General features: G+C 44.6%; 1 protein-coding gene across 6 annotated transcripts in view; it reads left to right on the plus strand.

Moving 5' to 3' along the window:
- The window catches only part of mecom (MDS1 and EVI1 complex locus), a 133701-nt gene that overhangs the window by 92323 nt on the left and 17084 nt on the right, over positions 1-24294 (plus strand). For 2 of the 6 annotated variants that reach the window (XM_086215616.1, XM_086215617.1), the window contains exons 3-8: positions 14540-14674; positions 21502-21604; positions 21696-21809; positions 22800-22911; positions 23054-23201; positions 23561-23741. In XM_086215616.1, the coding sequence (XP_086071742.1) occupies positions 14540-14674; positions 21502-21604; positions 21696-21809; positions 22800-22911; positions 23054-23201; positions 23561-23741 (793 nt within the window). Of the gene's footprint in view, positions 1-12813; positions 13222-14539; positions 14675-21501; positions 21605-21695; positions 21810-22799; positions 22912-23053; positions 23202-23560; positions 23742-24294 lie in introns of those variants that run through there. The other 4 variants (XM_086215618.1, XM_086215619.1, XM_086215621.1 and 1 more) reach the window with 3 other exon arrangements.

The raw sequence follows: 24294 nt of genomic DNA on the forward strand, positions 1-24294 counted from the left end.
TCTCGTTTCCTCACCTCTTATTTCTCTCCCTCTCTCATCCCTGAGGCGATGACTCCCGCTCTTATGGGAAATCTCTGATTAACACTGAGGCCTTTTTTTTTTTTTAAACTACGCAGCCTGTCTCTTTTCCCTCTGCCTCCTCTCCTCTGTAGTATTCAACGTGTTTAATAAGCATCAGTCAGACTTGGAGCGTGCTCTTTCCAGATGCGGAGAAGCTCCTAAAACAGACCTTCTCTTGTACCAACATGGGTGGTGATGACACACATTATCCACCTTCTACAACTGGCCACTGCACCACAACAGCAGGTTTTAATTAGTCTTACTGCACAATTAACCTCCACTGCAGTACACTGATATTTTTTGTTTTGCTTTTTTTTTTCTACTTTCTGCTGTCATTTGCCTTTTTTCTGACCCTCATGCCCAAGATTGCCCTTTAACGATCCTCCTGGGCGAATGAGAGAAGAAGAACCCGCCCAGGTTGTCAAGCAAGCATCCATCCTCAGCAACTGGGCTGAGCTGCAATCAGACAGTTTACTTTCCCAATTCCCCACTTTGGCTGCATCAAGTAAGATTTATAAGAAGCAAGGCCAACTTCTGGTGTTTACAATGGCAAATAGACAATGTTTGGCTATTTGAATCTTCTGACAGGCTGACAAATTAACAAGTCATGAAGAGCATCAATGAAATGCAGTTTGGGGAGAAGCCGCGGTGATGTTAATAAGTGAGCTTTGGCCAGGCCGAGTTTAGTCCTGGAGTGAAGCAAAGCATTGTGAGCGCAGAAGAGCTGTGCTGCCTTCAAGGCCTCCACGCACAAGCACTTATTGTTGTCTCCCTCTTCATATGAGTCAGACTAAGCTGACTGAATGTACTTGACCTCTCACCCGCCTCCCTCTTTTCTCTTCCACACCTCCACTCTTCCTCTTCACCCTTTCTCCGCTCAGCCCTTGCGTGTGGTCTTTTCTCTGACCACCTGTCTCCATGACTGTTGAATTGTTTCATACATGGACTTGTAATTGAATGTAGTTTCATATACCTGAATTTACAATTATTTGGATCTGTGAGATCCTAACCTGTGGCTTCTCAAGTCCCTTTACTGATGGTGAACACAACCCCCTCACCTACACTGGGCTTTCTCAGGCCCAGCCTACTCACCTCAGGACAGTATGGCTGTTCAAAGATGCAGCTTCATCTCTGATTTATATACAGTGTTAATTGAATAATACAAAGTACTTTACACACTATTATCACATTTTATACTGGCTGCTCCTCAATGCACATGTGTTGATTTAATTGATGAATATAAAATGACTTTTTAAAAAAAGGGAGATGTGATCATGACCTCTTGACTCCACTTTGTAGCAAGGGCACATTATTAGTTAAAAGGTGGCACAGTTAAAAATGTGTGCTGACACCATATAAGCTATGCTAAATCAACCCTTTTTCATGGCGGATGCATGAATTACCAGGTCAAACACAAGAAAGTCTGTGTCGGGGGCAGGTAGTGGTACCAACAAACGTAGACTTTACAGCAGTAGGTGTTTGAATCCCAAGTTCAAGTTATATTTCTCAACATTAACCGAGCGTTTTTTGTTCCTGAACCAAACTTTGCAGTGAGACAAGTGTTGGAGTGTCGTTGGCAGCACTGCCCCACAGCCTGAACCCAGACCATCTCATTGTAAGGCAGGCCTGGATTTCCTGAGTCTGCCGCGATTAAAAAAAACAAAAAACTTTCAACTTTCTACTTCTGCGGCGATGACGCATACTGTTGTCATGCCAAAAATGTAAGTCTGTGATATTGGGTTGTTTTAAAATGTACAACAAATTAATACCAAAAAAAACCCACATGTCAGTTAAACATCGTGAAAATGACGTGCGATTGACAGGATAGGGAGTCTACTGGAAAAAGAACCAAATCCCTCATCAAGGGAGATAAAGAAGTCCATAATGATGAATGAATCCGTCACCCCCCTCTGAATCGGCACCTCGAGGACTCCAGCCCTGACTGTCCTCTGGAGCGATGACCACGGCGGCCAATAAGAGCAGCTGCTTTCCTCTCTATGTGCCGTACAAACATTTCAAACAGCTCTGCCCTGCTGGTGCCAGTAACCAGAACTGTTTCCACTAAACTCCTCACTGTGTTTTACTTGCTATTTTTAGCCACAATATGTTGCCATGTCAGGCTGCAGTTTTCAGCTGCTTGAGTTTGATTTATCGTCTTTTCAGGTAGCGCTGTCTAAAATGTCATTTCTTTTTGTTTGTTTGTTTTATTGTTAATATAAGCAAGTGTAAGGAGTTTGTGTCTTTGAGATGGTTCTGGTCTGAGGTATATTTTAGTTGGTCATCTTCTTTTTCTCCAATGGCCGGACAGAGATAATTAGGAGGCAGGAAATGAGTCAGGCCCCTGCAGCAGTGAGGATGATGTCTAGAGGAAATGACCTCAGATGACCAACTGAAGAAGAAGGATGACTGAGTCTGGGAGTGCGTTCCTCTAGGATCCACTGCGTTCTAGTCCCTTCAGAAACATGATATATTTTAATGCATTAGTGTACAATGAAGTTGTAAGAGTCTGAAGTGAGTCAGAGACATATGTGATGCCCAAACTGGCCGAGGGGACAATAAAGCATGTTTTTTACATTATGGAGGAGCCGCACATTGACAATACAACTTTGTAATGAATCTAGGTGAAAGACTTTATATGCTGAGAGCCGTTCTGTACTCTCTGCATTGATTTTATTATTTCCTCGGGTTATGTTTTCCTTTGCTGTCAGCGGGATCACGCCAAATTTACCAAGCCGATTTTCATGAAATTTGAGGGTTGGAGCATCGCCCAAAGAAGAACTCAATACATTTTGGCGCTGTACTGTGAATTCTCTCTCTCTCTCTCTCTCTCTCTGTCTTTACATTTCAACGTTTTTGTCATGAATGGAGATATTACGCAGAAAAAACCCTGGTATGTTTACATAGCATAGTGGGGATCTTGATAAAAGACTCACTATTGGGCTTGATGTATGTCTGTACTCTCAGACATGAGTGTAATCATGTAATTTACTGGACTTTTTCTATTTGTGTTGTGAATATATCTTCTCACACTGCTGTAATATTTTACTGTACTGTGTGATATCTGATTTTCCTGGAAGGGACTGGAATTCAGTTCCACTTCATGGTACACAAACGTCTTGCTCCCATTGTTTTCGGTTTCTTTTTCCTCCTGTCAACTGCTTACATTGTGTCCGCCGGCAGCTCTGCAGGTGGGAATGCTGATCAGATGAGATATGGTAGTAAGTCTGTGCGTGCATCTGTGTGAGTGTGTGTGAGTGTGTCTGTGTTACTCCTAATGTGAGGCAGATCATTTGGTCTGCTGCTTTAAAACAAAAGGGCTCTGGTCCAGTTTACTCCCACCGGGAGGCTACCTCTGGCCAGGAGGGAGGGAGGGAGGGAGAGAGAGAGAGAGAGAGAGAGAGAGAAACCACGTAGCTTGTTGGGCCCTCAGACACTCACTCCTCCACACTACTTTATGGGAGGGTCAAAGTAGTTAACTAGCGGCAGGCGTTCAGATGGGTTCTGCTCCAACTTCAAACAAGGTACATTATGGCCATGCGCGCTCACAGGATATTGCACTGTAAGGCCTCTGAACACGGCTGGATTAGAGAGAGGAGGCTTTGTATCGAGCCCATTAGAGCCCTAAACCGATACTAATGAAGCCGTTTCCTGTACAAACTGAGCGGCTCAGGGGAAACTGGCTCTAGCTTTTAATAAGGCCCACTCCAATCCCTGTTAAGATGCTGGAATTTTTTATCTGGGTACTGAGTGGCTTACTAGTGGTTCCAAGCAGAACCTCCCTTCGGAAAAGTTAATTACGCATGATTAATGGAGCGTTTTCCTTCCAATGATATCAGTGACAGCACAAAGCTGTCGTAAGGCTTGTCAGGCCCAATTCGAGCTGAATAAGTATTTATGTGATCGCATGTGATGGGGCTCCTCTCACCAACACCAGCCCTCATCAATCAAGCCCTGCTGCACGCAGTAGTGGGAAATTGGTCTATCAGCGCGGCTGCCTCCCCCCCAAACTGCCACCGCCACCACAGCCACATCCCTCCCTCCCCATTCAATCAGGCCCGGGGCTACAATGCTTCTTTAGCTCTTACTTCTGACCAACGCAGGGGTCACGGGGGGGAAAGTGGGAGCCAGAGCTGAACCCATCCATTACAGCTCTTGTTTCTCTCGGTGGCAGCCGGACGACGGGATTCTATTAAGAGCTCCGTCTATTCAGCAGTGAGATTACACCAGGGCCTTCTCTCAGAGCACACCTCACCACCAACCCCCGAGCCCTCGCCAAAACCTTATACCTACCCTGGGGGCCTTATAGGCCCCCGCCACCATCACCGCCTGCCTTGCACAGCTTGTTGTGCCCCCCCCCTTTTTTTCTTTTACGCACCAGTAGTAGTGTTGATTTTTTTCTGCAGCCAAAGTGACAGTCGTCACTGAGAGAAAGAGGGAAAGAAAGAACAAGGCAGAAAGACAGGATGAGAGGCTTGGAGAAGAATGAGAGCAGACACTTAAACCTGAACTTGTCCCTGGATGGACACACCCACACACACACACACACACACACACACACACACACACACACACACTCTGTCTACTTGCTTGTACTGCCGATGGCTTGAGAGCTCGAACACACACACAGGCTCACAAGGAATGAACACACACATTCTCCAAGTCCTCAAGCACAATCCCTCTCCAAAAGAAGATGTACAGCTCCAGCACCTGGCTGAGAGACTGGGGCCATCACCAGCCATGTATAAACACACTTGGATTGGTAACATCACAATCGCAACTCTGCCGCAATTACATGGTAAACACATGCCGACACCAGATCAAACTGCCACTCCTCCGATGTTTAAGAAGCTCGTTTGTCTCCTGCCTGCCCAAAGAGACTCTTCATTTACTTAATATGTGTTAGCACTTGAGAGAGAAAGAAAGAGGGGAGTGCTGCTGGGGTCGTGCCCCCGCTCGGATAGATGGGGGTCTTCCCGTCAAGGAGAAGGAGAGAGACAGCGCTCTTGTCAAACAAATAGAAATTTAATACGTTTCCTTCTATCAGGAAGTCCACAATGTGTACATACTCTCTTGTGCTTGATTATGAACAACCTCCTCTATCTTATAAACAAGTGCAGTGAAGGCATTCATCAGGGATAGAGAGGTAAGGGTGTGAAGAAGGTGGAATGTTCTCTCCTCCAACAAGAGCCTGCTGTCGTGTCTTTGTGCACAGATGATGGAGGGCAGAATTGGTGGAAACAGGGTGAAAAGATGTAGGGAAATGAGAAGGGGGTCACTAAAGAAGCGACACAAGGAAAGAGGGTGGAGGGTTGTTCCGGGTAGGAGAAGAGGCGTTCACAGGGTGTGTGAGGTTTACTCTCCAAGCTATTTTGCTGCATGGGTTTGGAGTTGGCAGCCAGCACGCGAGTTAACAGGATCGGAATGCTTCTTCAGGGGCAGCGTAATCAGCACCAACTTCCTCTTATTCACAAACCATAGGCTTCGCTCTCGGCCTCCTTTGTTCCAGCCGAGCTCTGCTGACAGAACAGAGGAAGCGGCCATCTGATGGTCAGAGGGGATGCTGAATGTGGATAAACAGCAAATCCAGGGAGGCAGAGACAGAAACAGACAAATTTCGATGTGACTAATGTGTCTGTGTGTTGATGTGTGCTCATGCCATCTGTGCTCAGCTTTGCGCCCACACTGCTGGCCTCCACCAGTGGAAAACTCACAAGCCAGAGAGGTTGTATGAGGGATACTCCACACACTAGCCGGTGCTCTGTCAGGCCAGTCATCCCCAGCTGCACGCCCGAGACTCTTGTCTTTGTTAAATGTTGTGTGACAATGAGATTTTCCAAAGTGCCATCTAGATAAAGAAGTGGATTGAGAGAGAGAGGGATGAAGAGGAGGGGGAGACTCTGATAAGATGGTCTGGTCATAGTCCAGCAGCCCTTCATCACCGCTGCAGCCCCAGATATATCTCCTCTCTGTCTTTGAAGCACTTGCATACACACCTTCATCACTTTTGCCATCACAAACACACTCACAACACACACAAATAAACACACCTCCATTCCATCATCGCTGCTCTAGATCCTCAATCGATCCTCGCAGCACTCCAGCCCCTCAGCAGACACCTGCAGGTGATTGATCCCCAAATCAGCCCTGCGCAACCCCAGTGCCGTAAAAACCATAACAACCCATCATAAAAGTTGATTTATCTCCAGCTTGCTCTGGCCCACACGGTTAGAATATTAACCCAAAAGTGTATGACACCAGAATGATTGGTTTGGAATTGAATAAACCTGGGGAGTATTGACGCTCGTGTCTGATGGTTCAAATCAAGTCTGACTACTGAAATGTGCCAAGTGAGATTGCATTATCTCAGGATGGAGCCTGCTGCACTTACACACACGTGCTTGGAGAACTTTTGTTTGGGTTTGTGCATTTATACTTAGACATCTGTTGGACTTAATGGTTTGGATTTGAATGCCACCACAAACTAAAATTATGTTAAAAGATAATTATCAAGTTTGATGTGGATTTTGGTGGCGTGTGCAGTTTTAGATGAGATAAAAATGAATGAAAAAAAGTCACATTTTTGTGACTTTTCAGTGTAATTTCCCATTTGCACACTCAAAAACTAGAAATGCCGGTGTGTCAGTGTTTGCATTTGACCTATCGAATGTTGTAGTCTTGAGATAACAAATTGTGCTTTTGAGGGAACATTCTTCAAAAGTTAACCTGTAAGTGTACCAGCAAACTTATGATGCATTTTGGACAGAAGAGAAGAAATATCACTCAAGTAAAAGTCCTGGATTGAGCTGAAAATGAAAATGCAAAAACAAAATTCAGTCAGCATAGTCTGTTGCTTTTGTTTTCCCTTTGTTGTCAGAGTTTACATGTTTGCGTGTGTGTCTTAATCCATGTGTGTGTTCCTGTAGGAAACAGTGCCCAAGCCGCATTTTAATGAGAGCGTTGGTCTGCATGCCAGAAGTATGGTGTACTGGCAGCAGCAGCAGCATGTGCCCTGTGCTCAGCAGTGCAACGAGCTCCCAGGTTAAATATAATCGCAGCCGAACTCCAGGGACGCTTTGATGCTACTGAAAGCCAGTGAGGCCTTTAATGGGAGCCACTCGGTGTCCCTGCGTTATGTGTGAGCTGCTCAGCTTTCAGACTGTTGCGTCTGATTTGTTGTTTTCTGAGTTAATTCCGACTTTAATCGTACCCACGTACACTGCGCTGGCCTGCGCTGGGGGTGTGTGTGTGTGTGTGTGTGTGTGTGCGTGCGTGCAGGCGATACATAACACACTTCCACATTCTACTAACGCTTTTCACTTACTCAGGAACACTTTTCTCACTTTCTCACGTTGCAGTTTTGACCACGTGTAAATTTTGGATAAGAAATACCCATTAGTCCCACTTGTCATGTTTCCCTATGTTTTTCTTCTCAGCAACAATGTAGGTCTGTTTCTTTGCCTGCCTAAAAAAAAAAAAAAAACAGAAACACCCCATAAAGGTAAATACACAGAAAGGTCTGTGTATCTGTGAGCCATCAAGCAGGGGTGTCTGGTCCTCCACCTGCCTCGCCCTCAGGAAAATGATGTTTTCACCACTTTTATTCATCTCTCTAAGATATATTAACTGGTTTTCACTTGTTTCTTGTTCTGGCATGTGTCAGTTAAATCCAACACTATTACAGAGACTTGTTATGGCTCTTGTCTGGATTCTGTTCCTCCCTCCTCTTTTTTCCTGTCACACTGAAAAAAAAATCTCTCTTGATATCCGCCAACATTAAAATATTATCCTTCCAATTGGAAAAGGCACATTAGGAGCAAATTGTCGCCGTGTCACAACTGTGTCGCCACTTTAAACGTGAGAAGAGAGCTCAATAAACGTAATGAATGTGTGACACTTGCTCCCTCCAGATCTGAAGTGCCGCATTCACTTCCATACTGCTTTACCTCTTGTACATAAAAAGGTCTTTTAAAGATGATATCTATGAGCGTTTTAGAGCCAATTTGTTCACCCTGCGGCGACCGGCAACATGCTCTAATTACCTCCCCTCCCTTTCTCTGCTGGGCTGAGAGGGTTGTTTAAGTTTCCAGTCCGTCCCAAGCGTATAGGAGCAGTGTGCCCGTTGAATTTATGCTCGAAAAACCTGACCTTTGACTCTTGGGCAGCTTTATCGCACCCCGTAGCCCACATACAGTGTGGCCCTGTATGGTGAGGCTCTGCAGAGGAAGTATCAGTGATTACTACAGCTTGTACTACTTTCTGTACATCTCTGACATCCCCCGGGCGTCCTCTCAGCTCACCCCACCTCCTCCCTCTCCAACACCCCCCAACTCTCTGCATTCCTGAGGCTGCCCAGTTTAGCTAAAACCTGTATTCTTGAAATTGGCCTGTTTTATAATTGTCTTCTCAGCCTTCCTGTTGCTGAGATTATTTGAAATATTGCTTTGAACTGCAGGTGACAGCTTAATGTCGTCGCGTTAGGACCCCTTAAATATCGCATTTACTCTCTTATTTTGACGGTTTTGTGTGACTGTTGTGTCTTGATGACACGTGTTATTCCGACTGATTACTGGCAGAATTAAAGGCAACAATGTCTTGAGTTCACATCTCAGATGAGAAACTGAATGATGAAAAACACCAGCACCTTTTGGTGGTTGTTGAATCATTTCATGAGGGGGGGAATAAGTCTTCTAAATTCTCTCAGTGGGGCAACATAACCTGCAATGTCTTGTTTCACTACTAAAACTTCTTTCTAAAATTGAATGTCAAAAAGTAAATGAAGTCATAATTTAAGAGCATTAGTCTGAAGTGGGCAGTGACGCCGGGCTGGATGGACCCTCCGTGCCCAGCTGTCATAGGCAGAAACAAATAGTGCAAAAACAAAAAACTGCCAGGCGCTAATTCGGCTAACACGCTGCTCTCAGGCCGCAGAATTTGTCAAGAAACCATCCTGCTCTCTTTCTCTCTGCCTGGCTGACCCCCGGCAAATGAAAATAATCCACAGTAATTAGAAGAGGGCTGGTCTGGTCCTGAGAGCCCCCGGGAGGCCGGGTAAACATGGCGGAGGGGCCAGTGGAGAGGTGGGGCTAGAGGCTTGGTGGTGGTGGTGGTGGTGGGGTGGGGGGGGGGGGGGCTGACCTTGTCCACATAAAGCAGTGATTTATGAAGTGCAGGGCACAGCAGCAGGGCTTCTGTCTTCTCCCGCAGAACCAAATTACTGAGGTGGAGATTAACACGCCGCTCACGCCGGGCCTACTTCCAGACCCAAGGAAATTTTGTATTTACATTTTCCCCTTTCATTTCCTCTGCCGTGTTTTAATGGTAATTGGGCAATATGGACACAAAGTCTATCTTTTAATAAAAGCTTATTGTACCGCGGGTGATGTTGATGAGAGGAAAAGGTTGGCACACCGGCTTGACGTTCGCATGAGCTTCATAGTTTGATTGAATCGCCCCACACGTAAGCAAAATAAAGCGCACAAGGGTGTGTGTGTGTGTGTGTGTGTGTGTGTGTGTGTGTGTAAGTATGCGCGCGCGTGCGTGCGTGTGGCCACGATGGAGACGTGCTGCAGCCTTTCCGCGGGGTCTATGGGAGGTCTTCCCATGAATGGTAGAACTATTTTTTTGTGGATTTGGCTGCAATATTTTCTTTCTCTGCTCCTGCTCTCTCTCTCTCTCTCTCTCTCTCTCTCTCTCTCTCTCTCTCTCTCTCCTGGAGGATATGCTGGAATGCACCACCACACAGGCCTACACAGTGTTTCCATGTGGCCCCTCAGATGCAGCGGTGAAGGCTCCGCAGCTCGCTGGCTGGAGTCAGTTTGCAACCCACACGGGAATCCCCCTCTTCTCCCGCATGTCCCATCTGACTCGACATGGCTCCAGACTGAGCAGCAGCATCCAAATCACTTGCAAAGTTATTCAAACGATGAAGGGGGAGAAAAAAAGGAGTGTCGATTTAGTCCGTGAAGCTGGGATAAAATATGAATCTGATCATAAAGATTTTCTGCATTCATCTATGAATCGGAGTTTTGCGTGACTGAACTCCTAAAACAAACAAGAAAGCCGCAAGCAAAATAACCGAGGGCCCATTTAAGCAATTTAACCTCCTTTCAAGAATTTCACAGCACTTTAAAGCCTCAGCACCAAACATTATCCGGATGCTGTATGTTTTCAGAGTCCCTCAAAGAAGTATGAAATGCTGTGTGGCATGATATAGTCGGAATACCCTGAAGCCTGCATGTGCTCAGTTTGTAATTTGGTGATAAACAGCTTTTCCACAGCGCTGTTTAGAATGTCAGAATCATTATGACAAAAGCATGGTAGGATTCAGATAAAACATTTAATCTCAGTGTATCACAACAATGTTTATGGCTGGAGTAAATATAAATTATGCCTGGCAAATCTTTATTAACAAATGAACAAGTGTTTTTAATTCACCCCCCCCCCCCCCACCCTCCATCCGTCTTTTCAGCGGAGATTCGCGAGCTTTTATTGCCGCTCGTTCAGGTGATTATATATTCAAGCCCGCGCGGCTGAATCTTTCATGTGCAATCTAGCAATTTGACGCATTGATGTCGATGTTTTGTGCAGCAATTCACACGGACGAGGAAGAAATGACCCCCATCTTAATAACTCTCTCTCTCTCTCAAAAAAAAAAATCTGACTGATGGAGCAAAGTGGGCCGTTACGCGCCGATGTATGAGCTTTCAGCATGAAGCACAATTCACCTCATTCAAAAAGAGATAGATTTTTTTTTCATTTATTGATTTACTGAAATATTGTACCAGAAGATCTCGCAGCAGAAGCGGGTTGAGATCCCTGGTGATGACATCGCGCGTCTGCTGTGCTCCAAATCTCTAAGTTATTCTTCACACACGCGCATTTAATGTGATTATTCTGAGTTATATTTTATGTCAATAAATAAAACAGTACGTTAATAATAAAAAAAATATTGGAGTTAACTTTCAGGCTGAGTTCAGTGTAGTAACTATTATCTGAAATGTTGAGAAGATTTTGAAGAGTTCAGTTGATCACGCCATCTTCTGACGGGGGAGGGAAGTGCAGCTCTCCTTCATGGGGGGGACTTTGGGGGTCCTGTGTTTGTTACCTCTACTTACTCCAGGTGATACCACAAAGCCCGCATGTACATCCTCATTTGTCCAGACTTTTTTTTTTTTTGACAAAAGAAAGAGAGTGGAGATCTGTCTCTCAGTCAGGATCCTCGAGCAGACCCGAGGAGGGCCGTGAAGCAATCACTTTCCCAGATTACTTGTATTTAATACACAATGCATCATAAAACAAATCACTCATCCTGACAGGAAGAAAATAGAACAGCTCATTCGACTTGAGCTTTCCCAATTTATGGCTAAATTAAAAAGGGTTCCAACAATGGACAAGTCGAGGAGAGGCAGGAAATCAATGACCGGGCGGACCGGGGTCTCTCCTCGGTTCTCAAGGAGCGCAGGACGATGGGAATCGGTGGCGGGGTCCTGCCTTATTTACACATGATTTTTCCTGTCCTTCCTGCACATTTGCTCCGCAATTTAGCAAAACAATGGGCATTATCTAGGATGGAAGGTCAATGTCACAGAGTGAGGCGGTATGATCCATCATCATCTGCTCTCATCAGCCGGAGCCCTGTCCTCCCGGCTTTATGAGCTGCCTAATAAACTCGCCTCACTGACAACCGCGGTGTTTCTTTATGCTGCAAGTTTATTCTCACTATAACTCTAAGATTTTAAACTCGGAAACTGAACACAGCACGTGGGGGGGGGGCAAATAACAGGAAGAACATTTCCTGTGTTTTGGTTTTTTTGCGCCTTTTAGTGCGCAGAGTTCAGAATCGGTGCGAGCTTTTAATCTCAAGAACGGATTCAAATACAAAATTGGTTTATGTTGTGTGTGTGTGTGTGTGTGTGTGTGTGTGTATGGGGGGGTATACCTACCTCAAAATTATATACCATTCATGTGTGTCAGACAAAAACAGGTGATTTCATTGGTTCCCAAAATGCGGGTGGAAGAACCGGGGGAGTTCTCGAGGTCCCCACGTGGAGCATTTAGCTTTTCAATGACTCAAATATAATTATAAAATAAGACTGACTCCTTTCATCACAACATAAGGACCCCCCCCCCCTTACTGATATTAGAAAAGGAGCAAAAAATGGGGGGGGGGCGGTTTTAGGAGGGATCAGGAGGTTAATCGTCTCATAAAATGCTCCGCGAACCTGCGCGGTTTGTTTGGAAAAAGTTTGTGAACACGTGAATAACAATACAGCTTTGATTACGACGTAGGTTCATTAACGTGTGCAGTGTGCGCGCGTGTGTGTGTGAGAGAGAGGGGGGGGGGGGAGAGAGGAGTTCATCCCTTTCCAAGCCCCATCTCGACCTCTCTCTGACCCCGCGCAACCTCCCGCAACCCCCGGTGCCCCTCTGCCACTTTAGAATTTACTGCGGGAGAGGAGTCGCTTCCGACCGGGGACAGAAGCAAAGACAGTTGCCCCCGTGACTGGGCGCGCGGGGATCCGTCCATCAGACACAAGGCATGAAAGAGAGAACATCACGCAAACAATCCGGGATGCGCAAACTAGACGGAGGCGACGACGCTTGAAACCAACTCCCCTGAATCTCTCAGAGATCAGGCAGGCGACACATCCCGACAGGCAGTGGAGGGGGGGGGAGGGGGGGGGGAGAAAAATGAAAAGTTGAATGGTTACGAGAGGACACCTGGGTGCGTCAGGACAGGAGGGGTGACAAGAGAGGAGCGGACGAGCCGGGCGAGGCGCGCAGACGGGAAAGTTGGGAGCGAGTTGATGCACCGGAGGGGATTCAGAGAGAGGATATTCACCGGAGACGACACAGGGGGAGGATTTACCGCCGCTCTCCGCGGAGTCTGAGGACAGGGACGTGTACGCGCACCGGCGAGGAGTCAACTCGTCCCGCGGCTCGGAGAGACGGTGAGGAAGTGGCGAGCGAGCGGTAGCCGAGGGACTCGGTAGCTCTGCTGCCTCGGTCAAACGGCGACTTTTGTCTTTGTTTTGTTTTGTTTTTGTTTGTGTTTTTTTTTTGTGTGTTTTTTTTGTTAAAGCGGAGTTTCGCCACTTTTCTCCGTTTCCACCGCGGTTCTTATCCCCTGAGCTTTAAACTGCTGCGTTAACGAGTTTCACGGTAAGAGGAGACCGACTTTGTGGATAAAACGTTTATTTGATTACCTTCCTCACAGCAGCGCAAAGTAAAAGTCGTCCTTCGTTTCGTTGGAAATCAAGTTAAATTCATAAAAGACCTCGAGCAGGTTTTTTTTTTTTTCCTTTCCTTTTTCTTTTTCTTTTTTCTTGCCGGATAAATGAGGAGATTCAGTGTTCGTCAGGACAAAAGGCAACCTAAATATTTATTCAGTGGCAGCTTATACAAAAGCAGATTTGTGACCCGGACACAGATTCTGTTTTACACCCCAACAAACGATTTATAATTCTCATCATTTACGGTTTCCTGCAAAAGATTTGCGTTGCACTGACAACTGAAGTATAAGAAACAGGAGCTTTTAAAAATTGTATTTTAAATAACGGCGCCATTCTTTGAGGGGATTTGTGCTAAGGTGTTTTCATCGTTTGATTTTTTTTTAATGAATAAACCCCTTTTTCTGGTCCGTTCCTCGAATGCTGGAGTGGGCTGATGCTGCAGAGGAGCAGTTTCCTCTTTTTCGTTCATTTTAATTGCTAGTAGCTTTATAGGCTCGTTGTTTTTTTATGGTCGAAGGTGATGAATTTGCATTTTCTGTATATTTAAAAAAAAAAAAAAACTATTTACGGCTGTGTTCATTTATTTGTGAATCCTACATTATCAGGAAATTATTCAAACGTCATTTTAAATCATTTAATCCAGATTATTTTAGGAGCATATTTCAGAATTTTTACTTGAAGGTTTATGTCAGTAAAATAAACACAAAATTGATTAAAGATGAAAATCGTTTTGTTGTATTACATATTTAGTGCTTTTTTATTTTTTCCTTTATTATTATTATTATTATTATTACGTGCAGAAGAGGGAGAATTAAATAATTATTATTTATACATGTGGACACTGCAGTGTTGACTTTTATTATCTCTAAATAAAACAATATTTGTATAATTGATGAAAATATGGCAGATATAATCCTTATTTTTATTTTATTTCATCAGATGTATTATTGTTATTATCATTATTATTATTTTCTAGTATTTTACTGATTTGTTACAGAGAATAATAACGAGTAACAAACAACTTGTGTTATCAAATGCAACCACATATTTTGAATCTGCTAATAATATAGTTGATTTCTATTCTTCCCCAAGTGTGTGTGTGTGTGTGTGTTGCACCACAGACCATGTTCAAACATTTGAGTGTTATTTCTCTGTGGGAGGTATGTGGTTAGTCAGTGTTTGGACACAGTAACCTGGACTGATACTGATCAAAGTCTGATCTCTCTTTCTCTCCCTCTGTCTCTCAGATCTTGGATGGGTCAGGCCATGTAAAATTCTGCGTGGATGCCAGCAAGCCAGATATCGGGAGTTGGCTGAAGCACATCCAGTTTGCCCCTGCGGCCAAGCAGCACAACCTGACAGCGTGCCAGATAGATGATCAGGTACGTGGAGACACTCGCAGCCTCCCCGTAAAACCACCTCCGCAAAACACAAGTGGAAAATGATCTCAGGAAATCAAGAGGCCAGAAAAACACACGTGAGGATGGCGTGATTTTGATCTGCCAAACGATGATGTGTCTCTTTCAGCGGCATGAATCCACTTTGAATTGAATCTTTAAAACTCTGTTCAGTTTTCACCAGCCGACTGTGATGTCAGCAGGCCTCCCTCATGGCTGTCCTGTCTGCTGCTGTTGTGTTAAAGGTGCTATTGTGATCTTAGTCAGATAGTCCCATGTGTGGCTGGCCCACCCTGCCTTCAGGCCCCCCCCACACACACACACACACACACACACACACACTGCACTGCAGACACTCCATGCTATCTGCATGTTTTCATTCTGTAATTGTGCGCTGGCTTCTGCCGTGCAAGGACCACAGGGCAGGATCAGAGGCGGCCCGCCGAGATGATCGTTCCACACACTTCCCAGTCACGCTTGCGATATAAACTCTTAGATATGCCAGGAATGTCACGATCTTTTGCAGCTCACCTGGCTGTATAGAGAGCGCTGCACACATGGGGGTCTGTTCACCTCACTAATCCCATGGCGAGGCACTCCTCCTACACAGCAGTGGGCCAAGAGGATGAGACTAAACTTTATTTGACACGTGTGTGGAGCATTCCAGAGCTTGACCCGAATAAAAAAACATCATTTAGCTTTTATGTTTGTCATCGTGTTAAAGTGAAGAGTGTCACCTGTTGAAATGTGCTAAGAGGAAAGCTTCTGTGCTCCGTCCATGGGTAATTAGATGAGACCGTCTTCGCTCTAACCCACTCTGAAATAACTTTTGGTGAACAACTCTCCCTCTCACGTCTGCGTTCTTATTAAAGCAGCAAGAGTTTGAGAGAGTGGATAGTCTTTGCTCTTTTTTTTCTTAAGAGAATTTGAAAGACAGAAGCTTTCCCAAACCACTTGCCCTCTCTCTTTCAAAGAAGAGACATAGAGACAAACAAGCAGAGCGATCCTTCCTGAGCTGCCCTCTCTGCGAGGTGTGACTTGCTGTCAACACCGTGGTTCTGCTCTGGTGGCTGTGTAAGGCTCCGACAGGTCACGGACATGGCTATGATGAGGTGATTGTTAAGTATTACACACTGTCACAACACAGCACAATGTGCCGTCTTTAAGCCTTCCGGCCAACATTGGTGTTTTTGAAAACACACTGTAGCGTGTCACAAAGCCTGTCTGTATGTTCAAAATGAATGGACTAAATGGGGTGGTCTTGTAAAGCTGCTGTCAGTTTTTAGTAATGTGTATGTCTGCGTGTGCTTATGAGGGCTTTTTTGTCCCAGTGTGTGCACAGACCTTTATGTGCATTGACTTGTGAGTGTGCAAAGTGTTTCATTGTGTCTCCAGAGTGTGTCCACGCACCTGTAACTGCCCGTTTTTCTACGTGCGCGCACGTGAGCGTGGGTGCACACTCTGCGAGACTGCGAATTGTTCACTGCGGTTCAGACGACTCCCCGCGCTCCTCATTCGGAGGCTGCAAATGTTAAAACACACAGTACCTGATTCCAGCAGGCTTTTACTGCCACAGAGAAGTGCTGAGTCTAAACCCAGCCTGAAACCACATATTACACACTCGCCACACACACACACACACACACACACACACACACACACACACACACACACACACACACACACACACACACACACACACACCATCACTAGATTTGCACAGAAGAGCCTGAGTGGGCTCCCCGGTGCTTACATATTACTCATGCTGCTAAATCTCCCCTTAGAACTGAACTTAAACATCTTCCAACACCGTCCCTTCAACAGAGATGATTTGCTTTGTGATTTATATGAAGACAATGTCATACAACCAAAGCCATTTCCAGGTGCGCTGGTCGTTATTTGGTCATGGTCCCTTTCAAACACCAATTCAGCCCTGCTAGTGTGTGAGTAAAACTGGCCTCCATCCTCTTATTTCTGACCCAGTTCTGTTTATCATAAAACTTTATGAGCAATCTCAGGAGGGTGAGTGAGTGAGAGAGGAATGAATGAGTAAGTAGAAAGAGAAAAAAGCCTGTTTTGTCTTGCTGGAGAAGCTGTCTGGGATCCCACTTCTTTTCCCCTCTCTCTCTCTCAACTTTTATTGGCATGGCCGATGGACGTTGTGGATGAATCTGGGGAGAACTTAAGCAAACAGACTCCTGTGACCGAATTTGTAATATTAACACGTCCAGTTGATTTGCTATTACAAGTGATCCCGAGGTGTAATGACACGCAGCGTTAGGAGAGACGGGCCTTCTCCACGGTTACAGCTTTGTTAAAAGGTGCTCTACAAATAAACTGGCCTCCATCTTCTTAAAATTCCTCACATCTTTATGATTTTTTCTCAGTGTCCACTTAACAATTTAAATGTAGACTAATTTAAACGCAGTTTTGTTGGATTATAATCACCACACCTAAATCTATAATAGCATCTATCACTGTTAGTGTTTGCTTGAATTTTACAGAGTCGGTTTGTGTCCTTTTGCTTTTAATTGTTTATGTGTTCGACATGTCAGAGTAGCGGGCAACAGGAAAGACTGAGGAGGAAGGAGCTGGCAGGTGTTTGGAAGTCACTCACAATCCTGAACTCTATCCAACATACTGTTGAAATTCACTCCTTCACCAAAGAAAAATGTCTCCCTGGAGGTGTGAATTATCACAAATTTATGGCTGTATTTCATTTGAATTTACAAACATGTAAATGCACGACAGCTCTCAGAGAAAACACTTAAAGGCTTACAGATGCTAATTAATAACTGCTGAATCCTTTATCCTGCGAAACGCTGCCTGTGTGAGCGTTTGACCAGTCATCCCGTCATATTCATGCTCTGTTAATGTCCTAATTTGTTTGCTGATGCACTAAACAAGGCAGCCGGCGGGCCACTCACATAGATCCGTCCATGACCAGCATGTTTTGTCGTTAAGATAATTAGGGCAATTAGTGGCTAAAACCCCTCCGCTGCTCTCTCTTCACTCTACTGACTCAATTGAAAGGAAAATGGATTATAAGTGTAATTAACATCATCCAACGAGCCCCTAAAGAGCTTTTCATAAGACAGTGCAAGAGGGATATGAATGTTAATCTCATCCACTCTATTGATTCTCACTCAGAATCAAGTGTGTGTGTGTGTGTGTGTGTGTGTGTGTGTGTGTGTGTGTGTGTGTGTGTGAGAGAGAGAGAGAGCGAGAGAGAGAGAGAGAGAGAGTGTGAGTGTCTTTGGAGGGTGGGGGTTTTAGGGGCATAGTAATGACGCTCATTCAACACACAGGCACTGGAGATGAAATTAAGATGTGATTGTAACTGAGAAAAATGCATAAAAAAATCCCCATCTGAAAAGATTGCAATCAAAGTGTAATTTTATTTAATTTTAGGGATTCATATTTAACACATTATGAGATAACAGCAACTTAAGACTTGATCTCTCCTCCTTAACAGTGTCATTCTTGCTGAGACTTAGTGAATCATTTTCTCTCATGAGCATCATTATAAACATTTACGTATAAAGATAATTAATAACTGCTGTATTGGTGATTTTTCCTACTGACGGCGTTAATGAGTTGTTTCTGAAGTATCAGAAATTTTCTGCCCCTCGAGTCCCACAGCTGAACCAGAAGAGCAGCGGTTCATCCGGTCTGCTGGTGCCAGCTGCACGTAAGCACATGCTTTTTATTGCTATCTAAGTCACGAAATGCGCTCATTTAGAAACCAAGAGATGTTGCCTGCCAAATTGTGTACATGCTGCAGGACCCTGCTAGAAGAAGCCCTCCTTAATGTTGATGATTGCTCTTAATTCCTTTAGCTGACATTGATATGACTGAATAGTAATAATGACTTGAATGACCCGCACTGATCGGCAACAACGAAACATTAAACACCTGTTTAGGGACGGAAAAACATCCGTTGTCACGGTTACAAAAATGACCAGAAGCAGTAACTCACACAAATGAACAGCAGCCTCAATCATGACAAATCTACTATTTGCGTCTTGTAAAACAAATTTGACTTTTAATGTGAAATGTGTGTTTTCACACCAGAAACAAGTGCGTTTCTCGTCCAATACGTCACTCAAATTTAAGTCACGGCGTTGCGTGTGCGCTGTCAACCTCTCCTCCTCTCCCGTACCTGCTCCTACTTTCACATCACCTAACTGAAGAATCCTGTGAGTCGGATGGGGGCGTGTGTTTGCTGTGTGACACGTTTCGAAACTCGACGAGTGTATTTAGTTCATTTTGTTTTTTTATTGCTTGACTCTTTTAAGCACCGCGTTGTAAACCTTTGGTCCGGTGCATCCTTCTTTTTCATAGTTTTTCCATGTTAAAGTGAATTCGGAATTACGGTTTTTACACTGAGAGCTGCATTCAGAGCACGTCGGTGAATGACATACCTGTCGAGTGAGCGCTGTGTGAGCGAGGAGTCAGCCAACAGGGTGTGAACAGGGAAAATGTGACGTGTTTACTCTTCTAATGACTAATGGTACCAAGGTAACAGAGTAGTCCGATTATAGCCTCTGATCCCCTTGTGGTTGTAACCTTTGGCAGGCTGAACAACAGAGATAACGAGTCAAATGTATATATGAAGGGAGAAGACTCGGACCATTAAAACTAGACTACTGGTCCAGCCTGTGTAGAACAGACTAGACGTCGTTTCAATTTTTAAATGCCAATAAGGATTAACACCTTTACATTTTTTTTCTGTTTTTGCTTGCAGCTCAGGAACGGCCTTGACACTGAGGTAGCTGGCTTGGAGGGTGTGAAGTCTAACTCTCCAGCTACCTTATCTCTGGAATAACCTGTTAATTTAAGCCACTGTTAGACTGCTGTGTGTGTGTGTGTGTGTGTGTGTGTGTGTGTGCGCGTGCGTGACTTGCTGAGGATGACCCCCAGATCAAACAGTGTATTTCCTCTATTCTGGCGTTAAACTGTTGCTTGTTTGTTTGTTTGTTTATCTGCGGGGGCCATTGGAGAGGGGGTGGAGCTCTTTGGGGAATTCCCCACAAGTGCCCACATGTGCGTTGGTGCTTTTACTGCCACCCCAAAAAAACATACATTCCTGTGTAGCACTACAGAACATTTGGGCGATTCCAAAAGCATGAGACACTCACAGATACTTGGGCATGAAGTACTCTTCAATTACAGAAGGTTTTTTGTTGTTGTTGTTGTTTGTTTCTTTTTTTTCCTGGGTTCATTTTAATGTTTGGCTCCCTCGTAGCCTCCCTCATTCGCGGGTATCAGCCTCTCTGAGCGGAATCCCTGCGAACTCACTTGTGTCTTGGAGCAGCAGTCTGCTTGTTTCTAAATCACAATATTTTTGTGCCCTTACAGAGGTGACGGCAACAGGAAAGTGTGTTTGTGTGTGTGTGTGTGTGTGTGTGTGTGTGGGGGGGGGTCTTCCACGAAGGGTCATCAAGGTAACACAAGGGTTTACAGTGTGGACAGAGGTGAGAGGGGGGTGTGAGGGACTACTGCCTCTGGGACCCTGACAGTTCAGATGCCTTTATTCTTTCCTAGTAAACAACAGAGGAACCTCTGCTGCTTGATCTCTGAGGTGCTGAAGGGCACTGGGTCGCGTCAGTGTGCAAAACGGTTGAGCTTCCTGGTTTAAATAAAGGCAGCAATATTGATGATAAAAGGCCCCAAAGAGGAAAAACAAGCAGATTTCTGTGGTTGATGTATAAAGTGTCTGTCCTGGTCTGGATAACTATAATGAGTCTGGTTTGGCCTCATAATCAGAGTCAGACTTGTAGCGCCTGTCACTGACTTTCTGGGTTGCTTGGATTTTCTTAAATGATTTGAAATCCTACTTTAATTCTACCACAAAACTGCATCACTTACTGCATAACTCTTCGGTTCTCAATGCACAGCAACAGCTCGCGGCCTCTGCAGCATTTCAGAGAGCCGCAGGGGACCCAGAGTGCCGTATTTAGTGTTATGTCATTTACCAGCATGTAAGAACAATGACACGCAATAACAAGTTTAACTACACAGACAGAATACCTCTTGTTCTTGATTCTTAATGAGATATTTATAACTCCCCGGAGAGCTTGATTGTCTCTCGTGTCCCAATACCCAGGAATTCCCTCAATGAGCCGAGACCCTGTGATCTGATTCTTCCCAGAAGCCCTTTAATTCCCAATATGTTGCTCACGTCGACGTGGCAGAGGAAGGTACAATGTTGAACCTCCAAAGAATGCCAAAAATAACGCCATGTCTGATTGTTTCACAGAGAAAGGCTATTGTGCATGCATGGGAAGCATCACGGTCCCAGGGTCTCTCTGCAGGCAATTTAAAATGCCCCCCACCCCCACAAACACCAAATACGTGTATACACAGGAGCCCACCTTCAGAATCTGCATTTAACAAAACCAACTGACAAATAGTTGTTTTCACCAATATATCACCAAACATTCGTTGAAACCTGCTCATTTCTGCAACTTTTTGCCTGCCTCTGTAATTGTATGTGTGTACGTGTGTATGCGCGCACCCACATCGTGTGTGTGTGTGTGTGTGTGTGTGTGTGTGTGTGTGTGTGTGTGTGTGTGTGTGTGTGTGTGTGTGTATGTAGTCTCCATCCCAAGTGACCTCTGCTGGTCTCATGTATTTGGAGCTCCAGTTAGAAAAATACAACGACAACGTAACATCTTTACCTATACACACAAACTCCACTGTACTGTTTTTTTGTGTTTGTTTGTTTGCTTTGGGGGGGGGGGGGGTGTTGTAATTTAAACGTGATAAAAAATACACAATTTAAATCTTAATCACTTTGTGTGTTGCAGATCTTCTACAAAGTCACCAGAGATATTTTCCCCGGTGAGGAGCTGCTACTTTTCATGAAGGCTGAAGAGTATTCATGTGACACCATGGCTCCTGACATTCACGGTCCGCACCTCCACAACACACGCACGCACGCACACACACACACACCACATCACCACATCATTACTAACATTCTCCCCTCCCACCAATGCAGAGGAGAGACAGTACCGCTGTGAGGACTGTGACCAGCACTTTGAAACCCGTAACCAGCTGCTGGACCACCAGAAGCAGCCGTGCGGGATGCCCCCCTCCTCCTTCCTTAACCCAGGTCTGACTTTTATTTTTGTAAATATTCTCATGCCATTGTAAACAGAGGGTAGTGAGGAGTGACAAGTAGGATGTGTAGCTGAAGTTAGAGAATTTGGCAATAATGATGTCATGATACTTTGTTTCCCGCTGGGGACAAACACTCTGAAAATAGAATCTCAGTCTGACTGGAGTTGATCCATTATGTCCGAGTGTCCTTGAGCAAGACTCTTAAACCCTGATTACTCCTTGCTAAGGAAGCATTCCAGCATCACATCCGTATGAGGGTGTGTGTGCGTGCGTGTGTGTAAACATAAATGAATGTGACAACTGTGTAAAGCACTTTAAGTGCAGCTACAGTTGAAGTGGCACCATATGATCGGTGCAGAGGTTAATTCAATGAAGAATTTCTTTAGCAATTATGTCAAGTTTAATACCACAAATATAACAAAAAGAGCAACGAGCCACTTGCACCAGGACCGCGACCTGCAGCACACACTTGTGTTTTCCCTGAATGAAATCAGAAACATCAAGACTGCACATTGTTCCAACTTGCTTTTGCATGCAAATATGATTCAGAGGGAAGCTGCGTCTGTTTCGATGCAGCTTTGGGTCATTCTACGTTGAGAAGTATACACATTTTATAATCTGGGCTGTTGAAAGTACTCTGAAAGAGTGCTGTGATATATTTTACTGAGTGTGACCGTGTTTTGCTTTTGTGTGGCTCAACAGAAAATGTCTCAATCCTCTATTTAATAAAAATCAATAGCTGGTGTGACAGTTTCTTCCCACAACAGGTGGTGTTGAAAGATAATGAACCCAAATCATTCAGGTCTTTTGATGCGACTGCTTTGGGAAATTCTTGCCCAGTTTTATGATAAGACCATGTTTCCACAATTAAATTAGGCACAAATAGTAGATAAATACAGAGCATTTATTTCAGCTCTTGAAATATCACAAATACTTGTCGCTCTGTCAATTTCCTCACCTTGCATTTTTTTCTCGTGTTTAGGAGTCGACAGTGACATAAAGGCCCAGGAACCTCAAGACCTGCGGCCTCTCCACATGTCTCATGGTCTTCATGAGTGTAAAGAGTGTGACCAGGTCTTCCCAGATATCCAAAGGTAAATGAGTAGCTCACTCACTCTTTCACAAGATTTATCTAGGGAGGGGACGTCAAGTGGTTTAGTCAGATTCCTGACTGATTTTTGTGTAAAGAGAGAGAGAAGACAGCATTAACTGACAAATCCTCATTCTCTGCTGCAGTCTGGAGGCTCACACGCTGTCCCACTCTGAGGAGAGAGAATATAAGTGTGACCAGTGTCCTAAGGCCTTCAACTGGAAATCAAACCTGATCCGACATCAGATGTCGCATGACAGTGGCAAGCACTACGAATGTGAAAACTGCTCAAAGGTAAAGTGATGACTTTTGGAGGGAACCTCTTAGCACTAATGCGTTCGGTGGACGACAGAAGGACAGAAAGCAATGAAAATGCAAACATGGATGCTTCTCATAATCCAACCCCAACAACAAACAAATGACCTGCAAAAAAATTATTTTCTGTTCTGTAAAAGTGCAAATAATGTTTGAACAGTGTAAAAATACCTATGACCACACGATATTGATGATTACCTCATATTTTATGGCAGAGCCCTAGTTTCTGGGTGCCATTGTGCAATCTGTGCCATTTTATTGTTGGCATTTATTACTTTCATGTTTATAGAAGCTGATAGTAACTCCTGTGCGTGTGTATGTGCGGTTCCTTCCCCCAGCAGGTGTTCACAGACCCCAGTAACCTGCAGAGGCACATTCGCTCGCAGCACGTCGGGGCACGGGCCCACGCTTGCTCCGACTGTGGCAAGACGTTTGCTACGTCTTCGGGCCTCAAGCAGCATAAGCACATCCACAGCAGTGTCAAGCCCTTCATGTGTAAGTCACTAAGACCCTACCTATGTAAGTCTCCTCAGTACGTTATAATAATAACAATATTAATATGCTTGTGACTTGCCTCTAATACAAAAACAATGTTTCTGCAAAGACATATTTTGTATCTTTCCTCAGCTCCTCCTCAAGAGTCAGTCATTTAATGCTCTACTTGAATGATACGTGGGATTATGAAGTGTCTGTGTTAAGAGTAGAATCATTTAAACCTGCATTAGCACTCTTACACACTGATGATCGTAGCAATTAAACAAGCATGTAATTTGACCCTCTCACAGTGACCCAGCCTAAACTACTGTTGATGTTACAGCCAGCAGTCTCTCTCACACACACTCGTCAGTTAATTTAACTCCAGCAAGACCTAAACACATTTTGATCTTTCACACTTTCACCACCTCACACCACAGGTCCCATCTCCTTCCCCTAAAGCATTATGACCTTCACCTTTCACCCCGCCTCTCTTTCCCTGACCCCTACAACACAAACACTTATGCACACACACACATTCTCATGCAAGCTCACGGAAAGTTGTCCACACATCAGATACTTCTTCTCAAATAAGCAC

This window comes from Aulostomus chinensis, chromosome 10, assembly GCF_037954235.1.
Source record: "Aulostomus chinensis isolate RoL2024-O1b breed Wild chromosome 10, RoL_Achi_v1.0, whole genome shotgun sequence".
NCBI classification, from domain to species: domain Eukaryota; kingdom Metazoa; phylum Chordata; class Actinopteri; order Syngnathiformes; family Aulostomidae; genus Aulostomus; species Aulostomus chinensis.